At 38.1% G+C, this 22,963-nt stretch overlaps 1 protein-coding gene across 2 annotated transcripts in view; it reads right to left on the reverse strand.

Annotated features, from left to right (window-relative positions):
* The window catches only part of LOC150095588 (2-hydroxyacyl-CoA lyase 2-like), a 248,277-nt gene extending 232,143 nt beyond the window's left edge, over positions 1-16,134 (reverse strand). The window contains exon 1 of one of the 2 annotated variants that reach the window (XM_090410082.1): positions 15,718-16,134. In XM_090410082.1, the coding sequence (XP_090266208.1) occupies positions 15,718-15,834 (117 nt within the window). In that variant the 5' untranslated portion in view covers positions 15,835-16,134. Of the gene's footprint in view, positions 1-15,473; positions 15,663-15,717 lie in introns of those variants that run through there. The other variant, XM_090410081.1, reaches the window with a different exon arrangement.
* Positions 16,135-22,963: the final 6,829 nt, after the last annotated feature.

The following is a 22,963-nucleotide window of genomic DNA, read 5'->3' on the forward strand; positions in this document are numbered from 1 at the left end:
AGTTGCAAGGTAACATATGGCTTAGTGTGCCAGTACTATAAATCCTCTCCCCCTTCACAAATTTCAATTAACAACAAGCAAATCATTCTTTCACACTAAGCATCCACAACTTACTTCGAGCAATGCACTCTGCTTTCTTACCACTATCCATGCAAAATATTTACTCCTTACACCTTACCTCATCACATCCTTATAAAACCTCCAGGGATAGCATTTCATTCTCCTCCCATTCTCTACTAAACAAGTATACTGCTTGGGAAGAAGTTAATGAACACTCCCATAAGCAAGGTTGCATTGTGTCATGTAACAATGTCATGTGTTTGTAGATGGTATAAATTGGAGGAATATGATGCTCCCAAGTCAGTCCAACTGTGTCTGGGTGAAATGGCTGTGAGAAGGAAACTGACGGAGTTTTAAAGAGGCATCGTGATAAGATGCCATGTTGCAGACCTATCTGTTAGGTAAATTGTTGACAAATTGGGCCATCCCAGGTCAACAATCAGTAATACCATACTAAGATGGAAGCACAGGGAATCAACTACAAGTGCTATCCAAAGTGGATGACCCACCACACTCACCAAACATGAGATAGGGTGCTGAATAATATGTAAAACTTGTTATTTGTCGGCTGACACACTGAATGCAGAGATCCGGACAAAATGGAACATGAATCTGCACAAAAACATTCGGAACTGAGGCTCACAAGATGAGTTTCCATGATAGGACTGAAATATATAAGCCTCACATTACTGGAACCAACATGCAGGTCGTCTTCAGTGGTGCAAAAGGTCTGTGGGATGAACTGCAGATGATGTCAAGGGACATCCACCCCACAACAGTTGAAGACCTTGTTATATGCCTACAGAAAGAATGGTCCAGTGGTGCAAAGAGCCCTAGGCTCATCACTACTGAACATCTGTAAAATGAACTGGAGAGAGAGTGAGGTCAAGGGACATCTGCTCCACAACAGTCCAGGACCTCATTACATGCATACAGGAACAATGGTTGAAAATTCCCATTGATCACTATTGTGCACTTGTAAAAAGTGAAGGATTGCTGCAGTTATTACAGCAAAAGGAGGTCCTACATCTTAAGGTGGGTACCATAGTTGTTTGTTCCTCACACTATGGTGTCCATTGACTTCTTTCCAAGCAGTGTATGACTGATTATAATTTATTTCATATAGTGAAAAATGGATTTGCTAGAACAGAGTGAATTTGACTGCATAATTAGGCCAATAACACTTGCACTCTCCAACCAAAAGGTCTAAATCCTATTAAGGGAATCCATGAATGAATTGCTGACAATTTGAGACCATCCATCTCACTTACTGCAGCACCAAAACAGTTTAAATAATTCCATGCTTGATTTCTAGAAGAGAACCAGATTATTAAACCTTTAGCTTAACCATGGTATTCACATACAAGAGGTTCCAACCTTTCATGAGTGCAATTCACAAAGGAAAAGAAGAAAAAAAAAAGTAAACAGATTATGATTGATATTAGTCACAGTGAGTTACTCAGAATTAATGCAAATAAGGCAACTAAAAATTTAAAATTATGTGGATGAAATTTTTCAGGAACATAACTCATAAACATTAATTTACTGATAAAACTAAATCGAGGAATTTGCTTTACATATTCCAAATGCAGAAACACTAGCAGCCACATGAGGATGAAAATTATAATGCAGTACCCAACTTTAAGTGAGAGGGAAAAAAAATCTGAACCATCAATAGTGACAATTCATTTTTCCTCCCCTCACATTTTGCACTTCTTTAACAAAACATCGAGTCCCTGTGTGGCTGCTGGATATTCTGTTATAGCAAGATAGGGTATATCTTGCTATAATATGATGGATTTCATAGAATACATGATAAATTCATTCACTCAAACACTCTTCACAATATAATTTGCTTCTCACTCCCTTGTTCATCACATAACTTCTATGGTGGCACCTCATTCTATTACACCCTTTCATTCCTATCTACCAAATGTATCTCAAAATGAGACCAGATACCAGATATTCACACCATTTATTAAATAAATGGTGTGGTAGATGAGAAAGTGCAGAAGGTTTATTTTCCAAGAGGGAAGGTAAACAGGCAATGGATGCATTAAATATGAGAAGAAAACGAGAGCAAGTTAGTGATAACTGTGGGAGCAAATGATCGGTTGGACAGAAAACCGTGGGAATGTCTAACTGGAGTTTTGAGAAGGATGAAAGAGAACAGTGGTATGTTGGAAGGATAGTTAGTGTCTTGTTGTATGACAAGGAGTTGAGATAGCAAGCAAAAATCTTAAATATGTTAGAAAGCAGTGTGAGAGAAGGAAGAGCTGCAGTTTGTTTGAGGTGTTTATGTTTGTTTATGAAGTTTGAAAGGGATGCTTGCTGTTATCATAATTTGAATTATAGCAGAGTTTCAATGGGAAAGGGGGTGGGGAGGTCTGGAATATAAGGGATTGAGTAGAGAGAGATGTTACGTTAGAGAGATGACAGAGTGGTCATAAACCCCAGAAATGAATTGCTGTGCTTATTTGCAAATTCCAACAGTATCAGAAATAAGGGAGGTTCAATTGTTGTGGTGACAGTATATTCTCTTAAAAACTGCTGGAATAAGTGAAACAAGTCTGAGTGAGGATAATATCCTGACAGGAAGGGTACAATGTTTTAGGGAGGATAAGACGGGCAAGAGAGGCAGGGTGCCACTGATCATAGGAGAATTATATCCACACACAAAGTAGGGATGACAGGAAGAAACAACATCAATGGTTTTAGGCAGTATTTGTGAGGTGGAAGTTGACAAGAGAGAATATTTCATTGGATGTTGCTCTAGGCAGGAAATGTGAAGAAAAACATATAGGAAAATTAGTTTAGTAAATGACAGAAGGGTGATCAATATGGATGATTTAAACTATGATAAGAAAACTCGAATCCATTCCTTGGTGAGTTTTTGGCTGTGTGAAGTGACTTTGAGGGAAGACTGGATTTGTATAAGAGGGACAGCTTGCACTTGAATGCATTTGGTATCAGGAGTCTTGATAAACTAATAACTGCTATGAGATCTAAAACAGAGTCAGGGAAACTAAATTATAATGGAAGAAAGGTGAGAATATGTGCATAAGAGCGACAATGTTATGTAACTGTGTTAATGACAGGAATGGACATTATCGTGGAAATGATTACGAGGAGAGAACGATTTCAACTTTGTGTTCATCCAGTTTGGGACAATCAAACATGTGCAAAAGATATCTGCATATATAAGGCACTAGAGAAGTACAGAAATCTACAAGTTGTCCAACTATGTCACACAGACTACACAGAAGAGTATATAAAAGAACATGCAAGTAGCTTATGACTGTACACGAATGATGGAAGTATCAGAAACAAAGGGGTACAGTTTGTTGCCTTGGTCAATATGCTGCGACATCAAATTGTAGGCATCAGGGAGATCTGGATATTAAAATTAGACATACTAACTGGTATCGTGTAAAGGGCACAGTATTTTTAGGAAGAATACACAGGATAGGAGAGAAGGGGGCATGCTAATGATATCAGATAATCTGAATCCAGTTACAGTTGAGACCTATGACTGCGATACTACTAAAAGTTTTGCATGTGCCAGTGACTTTGAAGCCATTTGGTGCAAGGTGGAATCTAACAAGATTAAAGACATAGTGGGGGTGTTGTTACAGACTTGGTGGATCAGTTGCTAGTGATGAAGAAATGCATCACCAAATAAAGACGATGGAAACTAAAAGAGTAATTATAATGGGGATTTTAATTATCCAAGCATTGATTGGGTAGCAGTAAAATCTCATGAGAAGAATGAATATGACACAAGGAACTCAGGGTCAAAGAATGTTAGATTTGATTGTCATGTCAGAGGGTGTTCAAGTTAAAGATGTAACTATTCTGCCTCCAGTTGGTGACAGTGAACAATTGGGAAGTTGCTAGGTTTATGAAATGTCCATTCAGGAAAGGTTACATGCTGAACTACAAAGCAGGAAATTATGACCAAGTGAGGAGTATAATGAGTTCTGTGAAATGGTATCATTTGCTGAATGGGAAGAATATTGATAGTGCATGGGAATCATTTAAAAATTTCTGTTGTGATTCTGATAGTGGAGAGTATGCAAAGGAGAAAAATGATATGAGGATTGTGGAATACTGATTATGAAGACAGATTGAGAATTTATAGACTGCAGATACTAGCAAACAAGAGAAGGAGAGATGATATGACTGAGACTTACAAAATTCTGAAAAGGTCATACAGGATTTCATTTGATGGAATTTTTCATTTTATAGAGGATGGAGAAAGGACAAGAATACATCCTTTGAAGCTGAGAATGAATGCAACTAAGAAGGGTGTGAGATCTAGATTTTTCTCTCATAGTATGCATGATTGGAGCAGTTGCCATTGAATGTTGTGTGTGTGAATGAATTCAAGAACAAGTATGATAGCTGGTGCACATAGTATGTGGCCTCCTTTGATGAGTCTTAATAACAGAATGGAATAAAGAGAAATTTGATAAAGAAAATGAATTTGAGTTCTTGAAGGACAATTATGATAAGCAGAATGCAATGGATGGCACACAAGGATTGACGTCTTAAATCTGATCATATCATTTGGGAATGCTTCTCTAGTTCACTCAAATTGTGAACTAGGGAGAAGATTTAAGCATCCATATGACCATAAAATATTATATGGATATTTAACAGTGGCCCAAAATATTAAGACTTCTGTGAGGAAAGAATATGTGAATGTGAAATATGAAGATATCAGAAATAACATTTGCTCTTGTGAATAAAAAGGAGAAGAGAAGTTTGCAATGTTGTAACTACATTAATATAGAAATGTTTTTTTACAGAATGCACAGAAACAAAAAGGCAGAACAAGAGGCTTTTCCAGAAAGTTATACAAGACATATGAATTTGCAAGGGAGCAAGTTCTTAGTGTTGAGAATAGATTAGATGGTGGGCAGAATATACTCATGGCCTGAGTGTGTGTGTGGAAACAAATGAGCTTGAAGCATAGCTTGAAGATTCTGTGCATAAGTGATATTTACAAGTCTTTTCAATCTATGGAGGTCTAATGTTAACTCCAATTATATTAAACTAGTGATCCCTAAATGGACAGACACCAACTTAAGTCTATCATATTATCCCATCTGCATTTATCACTGAACTAAAATTTACTTTTCATTGTTTGGTGTTTTATGGCACCATATGAGGTCAATACTGCTCCAGTAAATTATCATAGCAGTATACAAGTTAAAAAAAAAAAAAACTAGTAAAAAAAATGACAGATATAAATAAAAAAAAAAGTGTATATAAATGCAGTTTTTACAAGAAATGTATACAAAAACAAGTATTAAAAAGATGAATAAAAAGTGGGTGTAAAACCATCTATAAAAAAGGATAAAAAGTTCAAAAACTTAAAAACAGCAAGATATTAAAAGGACACACACACAAGAATCAACACTATCTATATACATTAAAAGATATTGTCTGTAAAACTTTAAACATCTGATGTGTTGAGTGTTAAAAATCTGCCTGGGTGTATAGGGTGCACACATATTATGAATATGGCTAAAATTAATAACTGTGCTCATTCATGAAATGAGGGCAGTCAATTAAAATATAACTGATATAACTGTGAATTAATGATTACAAAACTTGCACAAAGGCATGTTATCACCCCTCAATAAGGAGTGTGTGAAATAACTATAATCTATGTAGAATCAAGCAAGAACAATTTCTGTTTGAACCCTGTGCACAGACTAGATTGCCATAATTTAATTTCAAGCTTAATTTGCCATTGGGATAGATGACTGTTTCTGATAACCTGTTAGTAATCAGTGCATAGTACAGAGGGATGGTGGATGTTTGAGAAATGAGCTGACCTAGCTGCAGTATCTGCAGTCTCATTTCCCATGATCACAACATGACTTGGAATCCAAGAGAAGCATACATCTAAGCATAGCTTCCATAATGGAGAGAGGAAGTGTTGGATTTTAGAGAGAACTGGATGTAGCTCTAGAGTTTTTATTACCTGAAAAGAACTTTGTGAATCTGAATGTTTTATGCACCTTTGGTAGTAATGCAATCTGATGTATTTTAGTGCAAATTTATCGTATACAGCTCAGCTATAAAGTTGATGCTCTCTAATGGATTTGTGCAAATATAAAATGCTGTCTGGAAAGATGTCAGAAGATCCCAATAGCTCCTCTGATTTGAGCTACCTATGTAGACCAGCACAAAATCTGAGTATATAATTCTATGAGGTTCAAAGAGTTGCTGTAAGATAACAAGAGGGGTGAGGGGAAAAAAAGCTACATGCTGGTATGTATGATTGCCATAGTGCAAGTAGGTTTAGTGGCAACTGAGCAATGTTGTCTACCACAATCTCTAGAGCTTGTAGGAGAGCTTGAATCTACAGCAGTAGAACTATTGTATAGATTCTCCCATGGTGGATGAAAAAAAAGTTGGCCACATGGGGTGGTTTGCAGTCTTCTGAATAGGAGGAGAAGAGCAGTTGGCAATGTTGTAACAGGGATTTTTGTTGTATATAACAGACAACGGTTGACACGAAATTGATACAGGTAGTTTGTTTGACTTTGTGTAGGGACTAAGAATAAGTGATGTTCAAAATGCTCCAGTTGCAATTCTGATGCTTGATGAATAGGGTATAGCCATCGAAGGGTACTCTTCCAGGCAGAAGCATTGACTTGGGACCCATAATCAAGTTCTAATCTTATCATTGCTGTATATAAATGAAGCAAAGAACATCTGTCAGCACCCCAAGAGGTGAGAGATGGGTGCATAAAATGTTCATTGCTTTGCAGACTTATCTCATAACTACCTTACATGATGAAGAGAGGCAAGTTTATTATCAAATATGAGTCTCAAGAACTTCTGATGTAACTGGGATTGTTTATCCTGGTCAGAGTTGTGGGTTAGGATAAAGGCCACAATCTGCAGCAAAAGTGCACACAAACTGTCTCCTTCTATGAAAATGTGAACCTATTTTGAGAGGTGATCAATGGCATTTTGCAACTGTTCTTCTATAACTCTCATATTACTTGAATGTAACATGAAGTCATCAACACAGAGTATTACCTATTGGTTGAGGACATTGTTCTATTATCAAATTGACCTTGACTGCAAAAAAGCATCACACTTAAAATTGAACCTAGGACTCCCTCCTCTTGGGTATACAATCAGTACAGAGCAGGTCCCACTCAGACTTTGAAGATTCAGTTAAATAAAAAGTTTTTACATAATCAAAGAAAAATTGATACCACGTACATTTTAGCAAGACATCTCTAATGGAAGCCTCCAGCCAGACAGGATTATCTGTAATAATAATAATTACCTAACACCTTTATCCTAATTGGGAGCATGCGAGGCATTTTAAGCGCCTCCATAGCACAATTGGAAGAACGACGGTACATTGCACCCTTCGACTGGAAAAGGCCTAAGTTCAATTCTCGTCATGATGGGAGGAATCTTTATAGGGACATTTTCAATCGAAGATGAATTAGTCAATCTCATACGGAGGTAGCAGGCTTTTTTTCTCCCAGAAACTGAGGTTTTTCATCCCACATACAATACAAACAATTTACAGATAAAAAAAATACTAGCTGTGGTGGTGGGTAGTAGATGGCACTGATGTCAATGATTGGTAGTAGAGGTTCGGTGTAGTGGTGGAGACAGAGTTGTACAACAGGTGTCCTCCTGCAACGAGTCTTCGGACTCCTTGGAGGTGTCATGAATAATAATTTTAACCCTATCTAGCTTTTGGATGCACAGTTCAATCTCCACTTGTAACCAATCAGAGATAGCTGGCCCTGACTAATTGTAAGTGGCCACTAATGAAGAGAAAGGCAAACAAGTGCTGCCATCTCTTGGTAGTAACACATCCTAATCCTAACAGGATGTGTTACTGTCTGAAATAATGTAGGTTTTACGGTTGATTTTCTCGAGTTTACAGAAAAAAACCTTTCCAGGTGAAAAAAAAACGCTTGCCTGTGCCAGAGATTGACTAACTTGAGAACCGGTTGAAGAAAGGATTAGAAGAAGTTCCTCTAGTTGACAACTAGACTTGAACTTAAGTGTATCTTTAGGTGACTTAGCACAGTGGATGCAAGTGCCACTTCCACTGAGCTACACATGCCTGTGATTATCCATAATAGAATGTTTTTTTTTTTTTTGTTTGTTTGTTTTGGAAGCTACATTGTGTTCTGAAAAAAAAAAAAAAAAAAGTTTCTCTCCAGAAGTCATAAAAGATGAATTAACTCCCCGCACCCAGGAATCTTGCACAAGCAGCTGGTCAGAGCAATTGGGTGGTAGTTATTTTATTTAGGGATTTTGTATCCATCTTTCCCTGGATTAGGAAAGACAATAACAATTGCTTTTTGCCAGATATCCAAAAATATACTCTCACAGAAAATTCATCCATGGATCAACAGTTGATCCATGGATGATAGACAGATGTTTTACCATTTCATAATGGATATTATCTGGTCCAACAGCAATTGGATGGCACTTAAGCAAAACAGCTTTAATTTCTTCTTCTTTGGTGAGTGGCCTGTTGCATTTGAAGAAAAGAGAACTGAATTTGTTTTTCTGCCTTGCTTTTGGGGGGGGGGGGGGAACTCAGCGGAGGGAAATGATGTTGTCGATGTTTTAGCAAAAATCTTCCAAGCGCATGTCGGCAATTGCTGTTGGATCAGCAACTATGTAACCAACCATTACATTCTATGACAAAGAGCTGGTGGGTGATGTATCTACCAGTGGTGGCTGGTGAAAATTTTAAGTGGGGGTGTTGCATATACAAAATAAAATAAAAATATTATTTTTTTCCTAATCAGTAACCAATTTATTAATAAATAAATTTACATGTTAAAAAATTGCTTTATGAAAAATATTTCACCCTAAACACGAACAAACACCAATAATAAAAGTTTCTTATCTCACAGAAATAACAAGCGCAAACATACAATACACTGCCCAAAAAGCAGTATCAAGCGTAAATGAATATCGGCGAGTCTACCTGCAACTGGAGAGTTCATTCTCACACTGCGTTAGATCGCAGTGCATTTGTTTTGTGTAACCATAATTGAAAAAAATATAATTCTTTTCATATTTTCAACAGTGTCACTCATCATAATTCAGTCTTGTATCTATAATAAATAAATAATTATGTTATTTTAACAAAATAAAATAAGATTGCAAAAAATAGTTCACTCTTTCGTATCTCACAGAAATAACATGCGCAAGCATATTATACACTGCCCTAGTTACGTGCAATGAGAAGTGCAAACGAATATCGGTGAGTCTGGCTGCAATTGGTCGAATGTGATAATATGGACACTGCATTAGATCGCAGTGTATTTGTTTTGTAATCTAAAGCGTTAATCGAACAATTCCAATAATTAACTATTCAATCAATGTCGAAACATGAGCTGTAACATGTTGTATTGCATTTATTTATATAATATTGTAAGCATTGTTATTATTTATAAACACAAACAAAATTTAATTTTTTTCATTTTTTCCTTGGGGGTGCTACAGTGTCACAGTGCTCATGTGCAGGGCTGTCACTGGTATATACCTTTCATTTTCTGAATTTTTCCTATACTTCTTTGTTGTGGTGGAGCTTACTTATAGAAGATGTATATTGGATCCACGATTCATTCTGGCTCTGACAACAGATGTCTCACTTGAACACATCTGAAAACAATTAGGTTTGTTGTGTGGGATATCTGCAGAAAATACTCCTTCTGGGCTTCCTTGGCTATGTTGTGGTTGAAATTGCAGTTGTGGCAGATTGTATAATGTGCTCAATGACATATGATTCACTGCATCAGAACATGAGCTGATGGTCACAGAATCAAATTCTGTGAGTGAAGAAAAAGTGGATCATTCAGCTTTTTCAATTTTCTACCATGTTATCTATGATGAAGTATATGTTTGCAGTGTAGGAAGGTGGATATCAAGAAAAACTGATCACACCCAAATAGGCTGTCATCAGTTTCTCATTAATGACAGCCAGATCCAGAAGAGAAATCAAGGTTGGAACTTCTTTGGTAGATGGACCGAGTCCTTGATTCTTCATCCCTTCATCTGATTTTAGTTTGTGTATGAGAGGATTATCGTGAGTAATTTATTGGCAATTTATCGTGGGAAAGCATACAGCATTGTAAGCTGTATGCTTTCTCTTGCAATGGAGGATTTCAGTTTTTTGTGTTTGAAGCGATCTGAGGGTTTATAGTATGCTGCCTGTCGAATTAGCTCGTTATCTGTGGTTGTGAAGAATTTTTCTGCAATGCCTATCATGTAGGTCTTGATATCTGGAAGGTTGGCTTCTTGGTGTAACTGGAGGTTTCTGGTGAACCAAGAGGCATTAAATGGCATTCTTAGGCATTTGTTCTGGATTGTCTGTAATCTGATGTTTCTTTTAGTTATGTGTCCCCAGGTTGATGAAGCATAAGTTAGTTGAGGTCTTATCACTGATTTGTAGAGGAGAATTTTGTTGTTTATGTTTAGGAAGCTGTTCCTATTCAAAAGTGGATATAGCTGTGCTATGGTCTGACTTGCTTTAGTGGAGACACTATTTATGTCTTGAAATTTAGGCATTTATCAAGATGAACTCCTAGATATTTGGTAGACTTATGCCAAGGGATGATTTTTCCAAACATCTTTATGCTTGTGTGCAGTTCTACTTTATGTCTGGTGAAAAGCACTGCAGAGCTTTTTCCTGGGTTGATTGCGATATTCCATTTGCTGTACCAATTCTCTAATTCACTGACTGCTCTCTGCAGCTTGTTTGTCACAAGATGTGGACGGAGGGATCTGGCTATGATAATTGTATCATTGGCATAGAAGGCAGTGATGAATGGGGACAACTTGGGGAGATCTGCCATGTATATGGAGAGCAGGGGAGATAGCAGAGAGTCTTGAGGGACTCCAGTCATGACTTTCCTTTCTGTGGATCTGATTCCATTGAGTTTTATTTTAAATTTTCTGTTATTCAGATATATTTAAAGTAATGTAGAAGCCATACATTTCCCATATACAAGTAGGGAAAAGGTGTATCACTTTATTATTGAAATAATCTGGGTAAGAGATAGTTGTTGAAAGTTTTTTCACTTTGCTAGATTATAAATTAAAGGTGCCATGAAATTATTTTCTTGGTTCCAAGTGAAAAAACTTGCAGTATCTATCTGTGATCCAGAGTATTTTAATAATATGGTGATACAGCTTTTCACTACTTGTATATGAGAAATATGACTTCCACATTATTTCAATCTTGGTATCTGTTTCAGGCTGATGAAGTCCACAATTGAGGCTTATAGGATTACGATCCTTCTCAGTGATTAACTTTGATTTTGTGTATTATCATATAGAGGGCTAGAGGGGCCAGAACAAGAGGTCATCCCTAGGGACTGAATAAAGGTGTGGTTAGTAGGTGCAAGAGGACTAGATTTTTTGCTTGGAATGTTGCCAGAGTCAGCTGCGAGTGCTTTGTCTGTTAATGGGTTCAAGGAGAGGTATGAAAGATTGGGTGGGTCTCCTGCAATGAGTCTTTGGAGTCCATGGAGATGCCTGTACAATAATAATATAGTGCATATTCAAAGCATTATACAACAGTTTAGCTCCCAGTAACCTATAGAAAGTTTTTACCTTGGGTTTGTTATATGTTAAAGACTTCAAGAAATTTTATACTTAGTTTTAATCCTTTTCCCAAGGAAGCAAAACAAAGTTTTGCACATGAAATATATTCACGTCTCGAGTAGTGACCCTTCCCATTATGCATTGCATCATACACTTCCAAAATCGGAGGTGTGCTTTGCATTATAGGATACATAGTAAGACAAGTGATATGAAGTCATTAGCCTTTATGTAAGTAGCTCAGACATGAATATATTCGATGTGCAAAACTTTGTTTTGCTTACTTGGGAAAAGGATTAAAACCAAGTATAAAATTTCTTGGTGTCTTTATTCCCAGTAACCTAGCATGGTCCCCAGACCACAATGGAAGAAGCTCCCTATGAAGATATGAACTTCAACCTTTCCAGACATATTTGCACTGATAAACTAAATGAGCAGAGGGGGATGATTATTGAGGGCCTTCAACTATGGAGAGACAGACTGAAGGAAGATATGAGATTTATGCAGCTAAGGAATAATTACTCAAGGCAGCATATGTGATGGAAGATACTAGGGATTGAGAGTGCTGGTTCTTGTGACCGCAACAGAAGATACGTTGCTGTCAATCAGTGTAGGCAATCATGTAGTTTTCACTCAAGAGTTGACTAAAAGCATGAATTTCTCACTAAATGGTTATATGTGGAATTACAGAACTGCTAATTCTGACAAACTCAAGAGACTGCTTGGAGAGTTGCCATGGGATGATAATCTGCAGGGGATGGATGTCAGTGGTGCATGGGAAAAAGTCAAGGGATGTTTGAAAGAAGTAATAACATAGTGCATAATTCCAGAGGATAAATAAAGTAGGAATTTAAATGGATGAATAACAACATTAAGCAGGAGTTGCTAAAAATGAGAGGGCATTTAAAGAGAAAGATGTGTAATCTCATGAACAGTATAAAAGCACAGGCACAGTATGCTAAGGAAGGGAAAATAAAGAGTATACAAGAGGAAAAATGCTGAGCAAGCCAAAGTTAATCCAAAAGAGTTATTTCAGCATGTGGCAAATAAAAGGAAGAATGACTATGACAAAATAATTTTGATAAATACTGATGGTAAGAAGGTGACTGAAGCAGATGAAAGTTGAATTTTGCAGAGAGAATTGAATTTTCCAGGTAGATGATACTGCTCTGTTGGGTAATCGTAGATGTGACAAGGGCTAATACTGAAAAAGGTAAGTGAAGCAGGGGCATAAGTGATTACAGAACCTTGATGTGAATACAACTATGGGATATCAGCTGACATATTACAAGAATGTGCTAAGGAACCAGCAGTACCTATGACCAAATTGAATACCAGATGTCAGGGCTGTACTTCCACTTTACCTGAGGAGAGTGAAGCCCAAGGCAATAGCGCACTCCAGGGCTCCTCCCTCATTGTTTGGGATCCTTAAATTGGCTTTAATTTTGGGGTCCCAACTACAGCTTCATGCACCTATGCATGAAGCTGTAGTACAGCCCTGCCAGATGTGGTACAGTCCCAAAAGGAGTGGAAAGATGAAAACAGTTATGTTGCATAAAGGAAGCCCCAAGACAGAAGTTGTAAATTATCAACCAAGCAGCATTTCAGAAGTAGTGGTTCAACGTACTGGAGAAGCTGGTTAAAGGTAAAATTCAGAAACGGATGGATAAAAATCTAATACTCTATGCAGCACAGCATGATTTTGTGAAAAGTAGGTCATGCCTCAGCAATGGCATGGAGACTAGATTTTTTGCTCAGAGAGTGGCAAACAAGGGTGAAATGGGTTGGAGGTTCAGTTGTGAGTGCTGGGTCAGTGAATGAGATATGAGGGTCGTCTGAAAAGTTCTCGGTCTCGACCATAGATGGCAACATTATCGGCAAGAATTTTTTTCTAAGTTGGTACATCTGTCATAAGCATCAATGTGAAATACAAGTCATTCTATCATGTAGTTTGTTTTATACAGCTGTCTGAAGCAAAAGTGTTGTCTGTATACCTTGAAATGGATAAAATTGAGTATCGTGCAGTTATAAAATTCTTTATAAAAGAAGGTTTAACGCCAAAAGAATTTCATTCGAAGTTCATAAAAGTTTATGGGCACTCTTCTCCTTCATTTTCAACAATTAAGAAATGGGCTGCCGAGTTTAAATGTGGCCGTACCAGCCTTGAAGATGATCCATGTGAAGGACGTCCAAAAAGTGTAACAACACCAGAAATCATTGATCAAGTGCACAATATGGTATTGGACAACTGGCAAGTAAAAGTGCATGAAATTGCTCAGAATATAGACATTTGAAAAGAATGTGTAGGATATATTTTGCATGAAGAATCGCAAATGAAAAAGCTTTGCACAAGATGGGTGCCCCATTTGCTCACTGCAGATCAAAAATACACTTGCATGAAAATCTCTGAACAGTGCTTGGAGCATTTTAACACGAATAAAACTGATTTTGTATGTCGATTTATTACTATAGATGACACTTGGATTCACCATTATACACCAGAATTCAAACAGCAGTCAAAACAGTGGACAGAAGCCAGTTATTCTGTGCCATAGAAGACAAAGTTGGTTCCATCAGCAGGAAAAGTCACGGCAACGGTGTCCAGCCTAGACAAAATAATTCGTGAGAAAAGACCAGGTTTGCAGAAGAAAAAAAATCATCTTTCATCAGGAAAATGCACCTGCCCACAAAGGTGTTTTGACAATGGGAAAATTAAGGGATCTGCACTATGAATTGTTGGAACATCCATCCTATTCCCCAGATTTGGCTCCCTCTGACTTCTATCTCTTCCCCAAAATAAAACTCTTCCTCGCTGGTCAGCATTTTTCTTCGAATCAAGAGGGCGATTGCAGCTGTACAGGTGTATTTTGCAGATCTTACTGAGAAGGGACAGGATAATGGTGCTGGAGCATCACTGAAATAAATGTATTAGTCTTAAAGGAGATTATGTTGAAAAATAAAAATAATTTTGAAATTATAAATTTGTGTATTCATTGTTAGGCAGTGAACTTTTCAGACTATCCTTGTAAAAGCAAAACATGACAAGTATTGGACAAATCTTTAGTTTTTGGAATATTAGTGGCCCTCCTGTGTCCATAATAATAATTTTACTATATTATGAGAAGGCTCATTTCCACCCAGATCGGTTTTAACTTTCGGCAAAAGATTGATTTTCTTACTAAGCAAAAAAAAAAAAGTTTTTTTTTTTTTTTTTTTTTTTTAGGAGGGAGGGGGTTGTAACCGCTACAAGTATAGATATCCTGTTTGTAGTACAAATATTAATCACTCGATTTAGAACTATAAAAGAGCGATAACTCTACCCCAAAATTCCTGGATGTTTCAAGTTTCGGAGACAAACATGTTGCAAATAAAAGGCTTTTAGAAACCTTAATTCAAAAGGGGTGGGGAATTCAGTCGCGGTTTACCTAAACTTACAATTACTGAAATTATCCGGAAATTTCACAATCTGAACGTTACCTATGTTTTTTTTTTTTTTTTTTTATTGGTTATTGATTTTCATTTGTTTAATTTGTGAATAGTCGAGGATGAGCGGCTCTTAAAAATAATCATGTTAATGGGCGACTCCAACAAGTAAGCCATTTTTTAAGAACCTGCAGGAATTTTATTATCACAAAACAGCCGTCGCAAATTCGAACTCCTTGCGAGAGATCTCGTTAAGTAAGCAGTTTATCTGTACCTCACTGTTCTATTCTACATTTCGTAACATGACATTACAAAAAAAAAAAAAAAAAAACATGAAAATTGTAATACTACTAATGTGCAAGTTATCCTACCTTATAAAATAAACGATTCAACAAACCAAGTCGTATGATGCTAAATGCAACACTTCCACACAATAACACTAAGAATGCGGAGAAAAAATATAAACGCGTAACATTTATTAAATATTCCACTATTGAAAACTCCATCTCTAAACTACCAAACCGTTCGCAACAAATGTGGCAGTCGCTTCTCAGCATTCAACTAACCACGCTTTATCAACACGTGTTTCTAAGTCCACGCCCACAGGTTACTTACTAGTTCTCTTCTCCATCCTAGCAGCTTTCGTTTTCCTACTTCTGAATATTTTCTAACCCATGCTTGACAGATTTTGTAACTATTCGAAATTCTAATAAATGGCATACTATATAACATTAACTGGAGAAATAAGAATTCCTGGCGATCTTAATACACATGATGCTATTGGAAAAGCCGAATCCAATCACATGTTATCTCATAATACACGTGCATTAGTTGACGTCGCAGCTGTGATAAATTTCGGCTCAAAGGCAAACCGAAAACATGGACAACTCGACTTGCATCTAAGTGCCCAAAAAAGTGTTTAATGGTAACAAACGACTAAGATAATAATTCACCATTTGGCAATACCGCACAAATTCTGAATTCTGTTCTCGCGAAAAGAGGTTGTTTCTTTTACCCTGTAATAATTCATTACGCTATTTTATGTCTCAAAGAGAGTAGGTGGCAATCCGTAGGCCTGCACTAAATTTGAAACACACCAAAACATTGTACATTGGCGTACATCAATACCTGACGTTAGGGAAGTAGTGCGTTCCGCGATAATATCGTGCACTGGAGAAATTATATTTTCGAGAAAAAAAGGAAGATTTATTTAATCCAATTCACCGAAAATTTCATTAAATTGATCCAGCCAAAGCGAAATTGCTAATATCGTTTAGAAACTTATTTTCGAAAATGTTATGATAAAAGTGATACATTTAGAACAAAAACTTAACCGTGCAGACAGCTTCTTGTACCGACAACTTCTACTAATTCCGCTAAGTCAGAGAGTTATTGTACACTACATAATTTGGACACGTTATTTCTTTGTTGCCCTGAATGTAGCTGAATTGAAAACTGGAACGGTTCGACATTTTCTTGTAAAAGTTTCAAATATTTGAAACTTTTATTCATTCCATAATAATTGCTGCATTGAAGTCGCATATTACTACTAGTAACAATAATAATAATGGATCCTGCGTATGCTGGGCTTTTCCTCCAGGAAACAGGCAAATCAGTCCCATGAAACAGTTACTGGACAAGAAAGACAATAAGAAACCATATTGTTCTATAATTATTCCCTATTTAAGTAGCATTGCTTTCTCACTCTGCACGGTTCAGTAATTGTTCTAAATGGATCTTTTATCATAACATTTTCGAAAAGTTAAAATTTTCGGTGAAGTGTTTTTTCTATGAAATGCCTTTTCGATGAATTGTCTTTCAATTAATTGCCTTTTCGATGAACTTTCCGGATATACCCAAAAAACTTACTTTATCTTACAAAAAAATTATTTTAGAAGAGCAAGCATGATATTAAAAACCACAGCTGTAACGAAAGAAGTCAAATGAGTCTGCTCGCAAGATTCCCGCTGTGGGCCAGGTTTGAACAGCCAGTATGATCGCTGTTAAGACTTCCTTTCACTACTGAAACAAAAGCCATAGCTTTCGCCGATGATATGATGATAATGAGTCTGGGTCACGACCAGTGGCGGATTAAGGATAGTTGGGGCACTTAGGCAAATTATATTTGGGGGGGGGGGGGGCTCAAAAAAATCTTTAACCTAATTGTTTATCAGGGTTTTTTTTACAATTTTACAAAATTTTATTTTTACTTGCACTACACTCAAATAAAACACGAAAAGTCATACTAAAAAGTTATTTTTGAAACAAACACCTCACTCTTACACGATTCAGTAACAAATGAAGTTAAGGAGCAACCAGGAGAAACTTCCTATCTCGGCAATGTAATCAGTTTTCGGGACCTCGAAGCTGTCAACAGCGTCGTGCGCCGACATTGGTAATGCGGTTTAATTTAAAGCGTAGATAGCGCGCGCTGTTCAAAATACAAAATACGAAGCTTGTCAACTAGCGCCGACATTGGTATTGCGGCATTATTTAAAGCGTAGATAGTGCGCGCTGCTCAAAATACGTATTAAAACGTAATAATTGTTTTGAAAAAAATTTTCGCTTAAAATAATCAAGATTTTTATGATCTTTACTGAAAACATTAATCTATTTTAGGAAAATGTCTTGGCTTGGGGCCCCTAGGCACGTGCCTCATTGTCTTAATGGGTAATCCACCACTGGGCGCGATGGCTTTTTTTTATTATTATTATTTCGGGCGACTCCTGGAGTCCTTAGACTCATCGAGGAGGCCCTAAACATCATGTCCACACAACTATGCGATTACATTCTCACAGTATCATACCTTGTCTTAAACCCGTTCACTGTCATAGCACCCACAACAGACTCTGGCAGTTTATTCCACTCATTTACCACTCTAAAAGTAAAGAACCCAGCTCTAACACCCCTGCTAACCACACTCTTGCCCAGCTTCCATAGGTGTCCCCTAGTTCTCCCACCACCAGTCCTGATCTCAAAAATATCCTCTGAATTAATCCTATGGAATCCCTTTAGCAATTTGAATGTCTCAATCATATCTCCCCTCCACCGCCTATCAACTAGTTTCTGCAACCCACAAATCTTCAACCTGTTCTCATATGGTTCATTCCATAGACCTGTTATCATCTTAGTCACTCACCTCTGGATCCTCTCCACCTCCTCCCCATCAAGAAGGAACCGAGGTGACCAAATCTGGGCACAGTAGTCGAGATGAGGTCTTATCAAGGCTCGGTACAGAGGTACAATAACTTGCTTGTCTCTGCTCGTCAAGGTATTTTTCAACAACCAAGTGAGTTGATGAGCTGATTTAGCTACTTTTGCAGTGTGCCCCCTAAACTTCATCTCCCTATCCACCAACACTCCCAAGTTCCTGGCCTCATCAATCTCTTGGAGTACAGTTCCACCAATGTGGTATACTGCTGCTAATCTTTTCACCCCAAAATGCATAACCTTACATTTTGTCACATTAAATTGACATCCATTCTCCTTAGCCCAGAACTCCAATCTATCTAAGTCATCCTGCAAGACTTTGACATCTTCTGCATTCACTATTGCCCTACCCAACTTTGCATCATCAGCGAACAAATGAATTGTTCCACTTAGATACTTCCCTATATCGTTAATGAACAGATTAAACAGCAGTGGTCCAAGAACAGAACCCTGCAGCACACCACTAGTCACTGGCCGTCTTTTGGACTCTACTCCTGAATAAACTACTCTTTGATATCTCTCCATCAACCAACCACCTATCCACCTCACCAAACCTATATCTATTCCCATATGTTGTAGTTTACGGATTAGTATTCCATGTGGTATCCTGTCAAACGCCTTTGCCAGGTCCAACAGTATCACTGTAAACCCATTTCCCTTATCCAGTTCAGCCGTCACTGTGTTATAAAACTTGAGCAAGTTACTGAGGCATTATCTACCCTTCATAAAGCCATGCTGTCCCCTGTACAGTATCTCGTTTTCATCAATCCATTCCTGTATTTTTCCCTTGACTACTTTCTCTAAGACCTTGACAACGACTCCTGATATGCTGATCGGTCGGTAATTTGCAACGGTAGTCTTGGATCCTCCTTTATGCAGTGAAACTATTTTCCCTTCTTTCCACACCTTCGGGACTAAGCCAGACCTGAGACTCAGATTAAACAACATGGTCAAGGGCACTGATAATTCTTTAGCCGCTTCACGCAAGACCCGTGCCGGTATACCATCCAATCCCACAGATGTGTTCACATTAAGGTTCTGTAATGGACTAGTCACTCCACTTCATTCATCACTATTCCCGTATAAACTAATGGTTCCTTCATTTTTTCAATGTCACCACCTGGATGATATGCTTTTGCAAAGTGCGCGCTCAGTAACTCCACTATATCGACTGATTCAGTGACCTCCTTACCATCGTCATTCCTTAAAATCATTTTACCGTGTACAGTTTTTTTCTTGCTTGCAGCATATTGAAAGAACTGTTTTGGATTCTCTTTTGCTTGCAAAGCTAGTTTCCTTTCATAATCCGCTTTTGCTTTTTTACCACACTCGTTACCTTTCTGGCCTGCACTTTATACCGTTCGTGTGCCTGCAGGTCACTTTAAATTCCCTCCACAGTTGTTTCTTTTTTTGCAGCTCAAGCATAATGGTGTTATTCATCCATTTAACCCCTACTTGTTTTACTATTCGGACCCTAGGTATACAATCAGCCATTACCTCCTGTAAATGCTCCTTGACCACTTCCCGTGCTCTATCGACGTCCAGCCCTTGCAGTTGTACATGCCATGACACTGATCAAAGCAATCTCCTAAGCTTGTCATACTTGCCAGCACGGTAATTCCACATATACCCTGTCTTAATCGAAAATTCCACACCTTTAGCCACCTCCCAGGTCAAGACCTTATGATCACTCTCACCAATAGGTGGCAACATGGTCCTATTCATTACAGTCAAATTCTCAGATGGTATTACCAGGTCAAGCACTCTCACACCCCTAGTATTTTCAATTACATGCTATCTCAGATAGTTATCCCTTAATAATTGAATAAAATCCTTTTCCTTCCTCACATGTGTCCTCTCCTCCTTCCAATCAATGTTACCATAGTTGAAATCCCCCATAATAATTACCCTCCTTCCACTCATTTCATCAATTTCCCTATGCATACTATCTCCACCATCTATTCCATCACCTGGTCTATAGCAGGACCCAACTGTATATTTTATTCTGCCAGTCACAATCTCACACCAAATAGCCTTAAATGAGCTCCTTTCACTATCCTGCGATACAACTTCAATTCTCCTTGGCTGCAGTTCATTAGCTATCATCAATAATACCCCTCCCTCATTTTATTCTCTCTGTCCCTCCTAAATACACTATAACCTACACATTCTATCCCACTAATTATATCTTCTTCCGTCAGCCATTTTTCACTAATGCCAATAACCTGTGGCCAGGAAGAGCCAATCAAGGCCAAAAATTCTTCCTTCTTGTTCCTAATACTCCTGGCATTAGTATACATGAAATGCAGTGATGCCTTAGTCCCACCCCTATATTGATACGTTATTCTAAATGACCCATTCCCATTTTTCGTCCTTAGTGCTGGCTCGGGGACATTATATACATTCTTACACTCATCTGTCTCACTGATGTCTGCATGTCCATTTCCCCCCCCCCCCTCCTTGGTAATTCTAGTTTCCCTGGTTTTGCACATCCATTTTCACTTCATTCAGCAACACTCTTTCCAGTCTCCGCACACCAAGTCCATTCAAATGCAGGCGATCCATCTTGTATAAGTCCTTTCGCCCTTCAAACTCATTCCACACGTCCACGAATTCCACACCACACCGTCTGCATAACCTACGCATAATGTCATTTGCAATTATGGCCCTCCTCCTAAACTCCTCTCTGTCATACCGCGGGCAACAGACTAACCATTCTAACTCTGTCACTCTTTTCTTTCGCTACCTTTAACAATACTTGCAAGTCCTCTCTCATAAAAAATTTATCACCTTTCAATTCATTCGTACCCGCCACAATTATTAATTCTTTCACCCTCTGTTTTTGCACTCTAATACTCTCACTTACATCCTTAAATTTCGCACTCGGTAAGTACGATTTAGTTACACTGCCATCTATCACCCCTCTTAATAACGAGTCACCATACAACACTATTTCCTTCATTTCAGAAACTCTCTCATTCTTGCACTGTTTTTTTACGTTTTCCGAATTACTCTGGAAAGAGTTTTGCAGGTGCTCTAATTGCCGCTGCGCATTTTGTATCACTGCGCGCAACCTAGCGATCTCACTTCCTACAAATAATTCCTCATTATTTTTATCATTTAAACCATTTTCTCTCTCATGGCTTACAATTAGAAGTAACGGTCATCGAAGAACTCTAAAATTGCAGAGTGAGCACTCGAGAAGAAAGTTACCGTCAACAGCACTAAGTCTAAAGTGCTCCACATCTCACGTAAAAAGAACCTGCAACGGTCTTCTAGAAGAAGTTCTCGAGATAGACAGTGAGCTAAAATACTTAGCAATATATGAAAATTTACTTTAACAAGCACATCTTATATGTTGCCAAAAAAAGCTTACAAACAGTAAACCTTCTAGCTAAGTCAAAAAGGATAAAGTGGGGATTAGGCCAATGAGCGCTGAAAACAATATGTACCGGAGCTATACTACCATTCAACAGTCAGCTACTGGACTCCCAGTAGCTGACCGTCGAATGCCCCTAAGACAACACATCATCACTTCTGAAGACTTATCCCAAAGAATTATCAGTGTCCTTGACCATGTTGTTTAATCTGAGTCTCGGATCTGGTTTAGTCCCGAAGGTGTGGAAAGAGGGGAAAATAGTTCTACTGCATAAAGGAGGATCCAATACTACTGTTGCAAATTACAGACCGATCAGTATATCAGGAGTCGTTGTCAAGGTCTTGGAGAAAGTAGTCAAGGGAAAAAATACGGGAATGGATTGATGAAAATGAGATACTGTATGGGGGACAGCATGGCTTTGTGAAGGGTAGATAATGCCTCAGTAACTTGCTCAAGTTTTATAACACAGTGACGGCTGAACTGGATAAGGGTAATGGGTTTACAGTGATACTGTTGGACCTGGCCATTTGACAGGATACCGCATGAAATTCTAATCCGTAAACTACAACATATGGGAATGGATATAGGGTTGGTGAGATGGATAGGTGTGTGGTTGATGGAGAGCTATCAGAGAGTAATTTATTCAGGAGTAGAGTCCAAAAGACGGCCAGTGACTAGTGGTGTGCTGCAGGGTTCTGTTCTAGGACCACTGCTGTTTAATTTGTTCATTAATGATATAGGGAAGGATCTAAGAGGAACAGTTCATTTGTTCGCTGATGATGCAAAGTTAGGCAGGGCAATAGTGAATGTAGAAGATGTCAAAGTCTTGCAGGATGACTTAGATAGATTGGAGTTCTGGGCTAAGGAGAATGGATGTCAATTTAATGTGACAAAATGTAAGGTTATGCATTTTGGGGTGAAAAGATTAGCAGCAGTATACCACATTGGTGGAACTGTACTCCAGGAGATTGATAAGGCCAGGGACTTGGGAGTGTTGGTGGATAGGGAGATGAAGCTTAGGGGCACATTGCAAAAGTGGCTAAATCAGCTCATCGACTCACTTGGTTCTTGAAAAATACTTTGACGAGCAGAGACAAGCAAGTTATTGTACCTCTGTACTGAGCCTTGATAATACCTCATCTTGACTACTGTGCCCAGATTTGGTCACCTAGGTTTCTTCTTGATGGGGTGGAGGTTGGGAGGATCCAGAGGCGAGTGACCAAGATGATAGCAGGTCTATGGAATGAACCTTACGAGAACAGGTTGAGGATT

This window comes from Typopeltis vanoorti, chromosome 20 (genome assembly GCF_054136105.1).
Source record: "Typopeltis vanoorti isolate ZY-2024b chromosome 20, IOZ_Tvanoo_1.0, whole genome shotgun sequence".
Taxonomy (NCBI): Eukaryota; Metazoa; Arthropoda; class Arachnida; order Uropygi; family Thelyphonidae; genus Typopeltis; species Typopeltis vanoorti.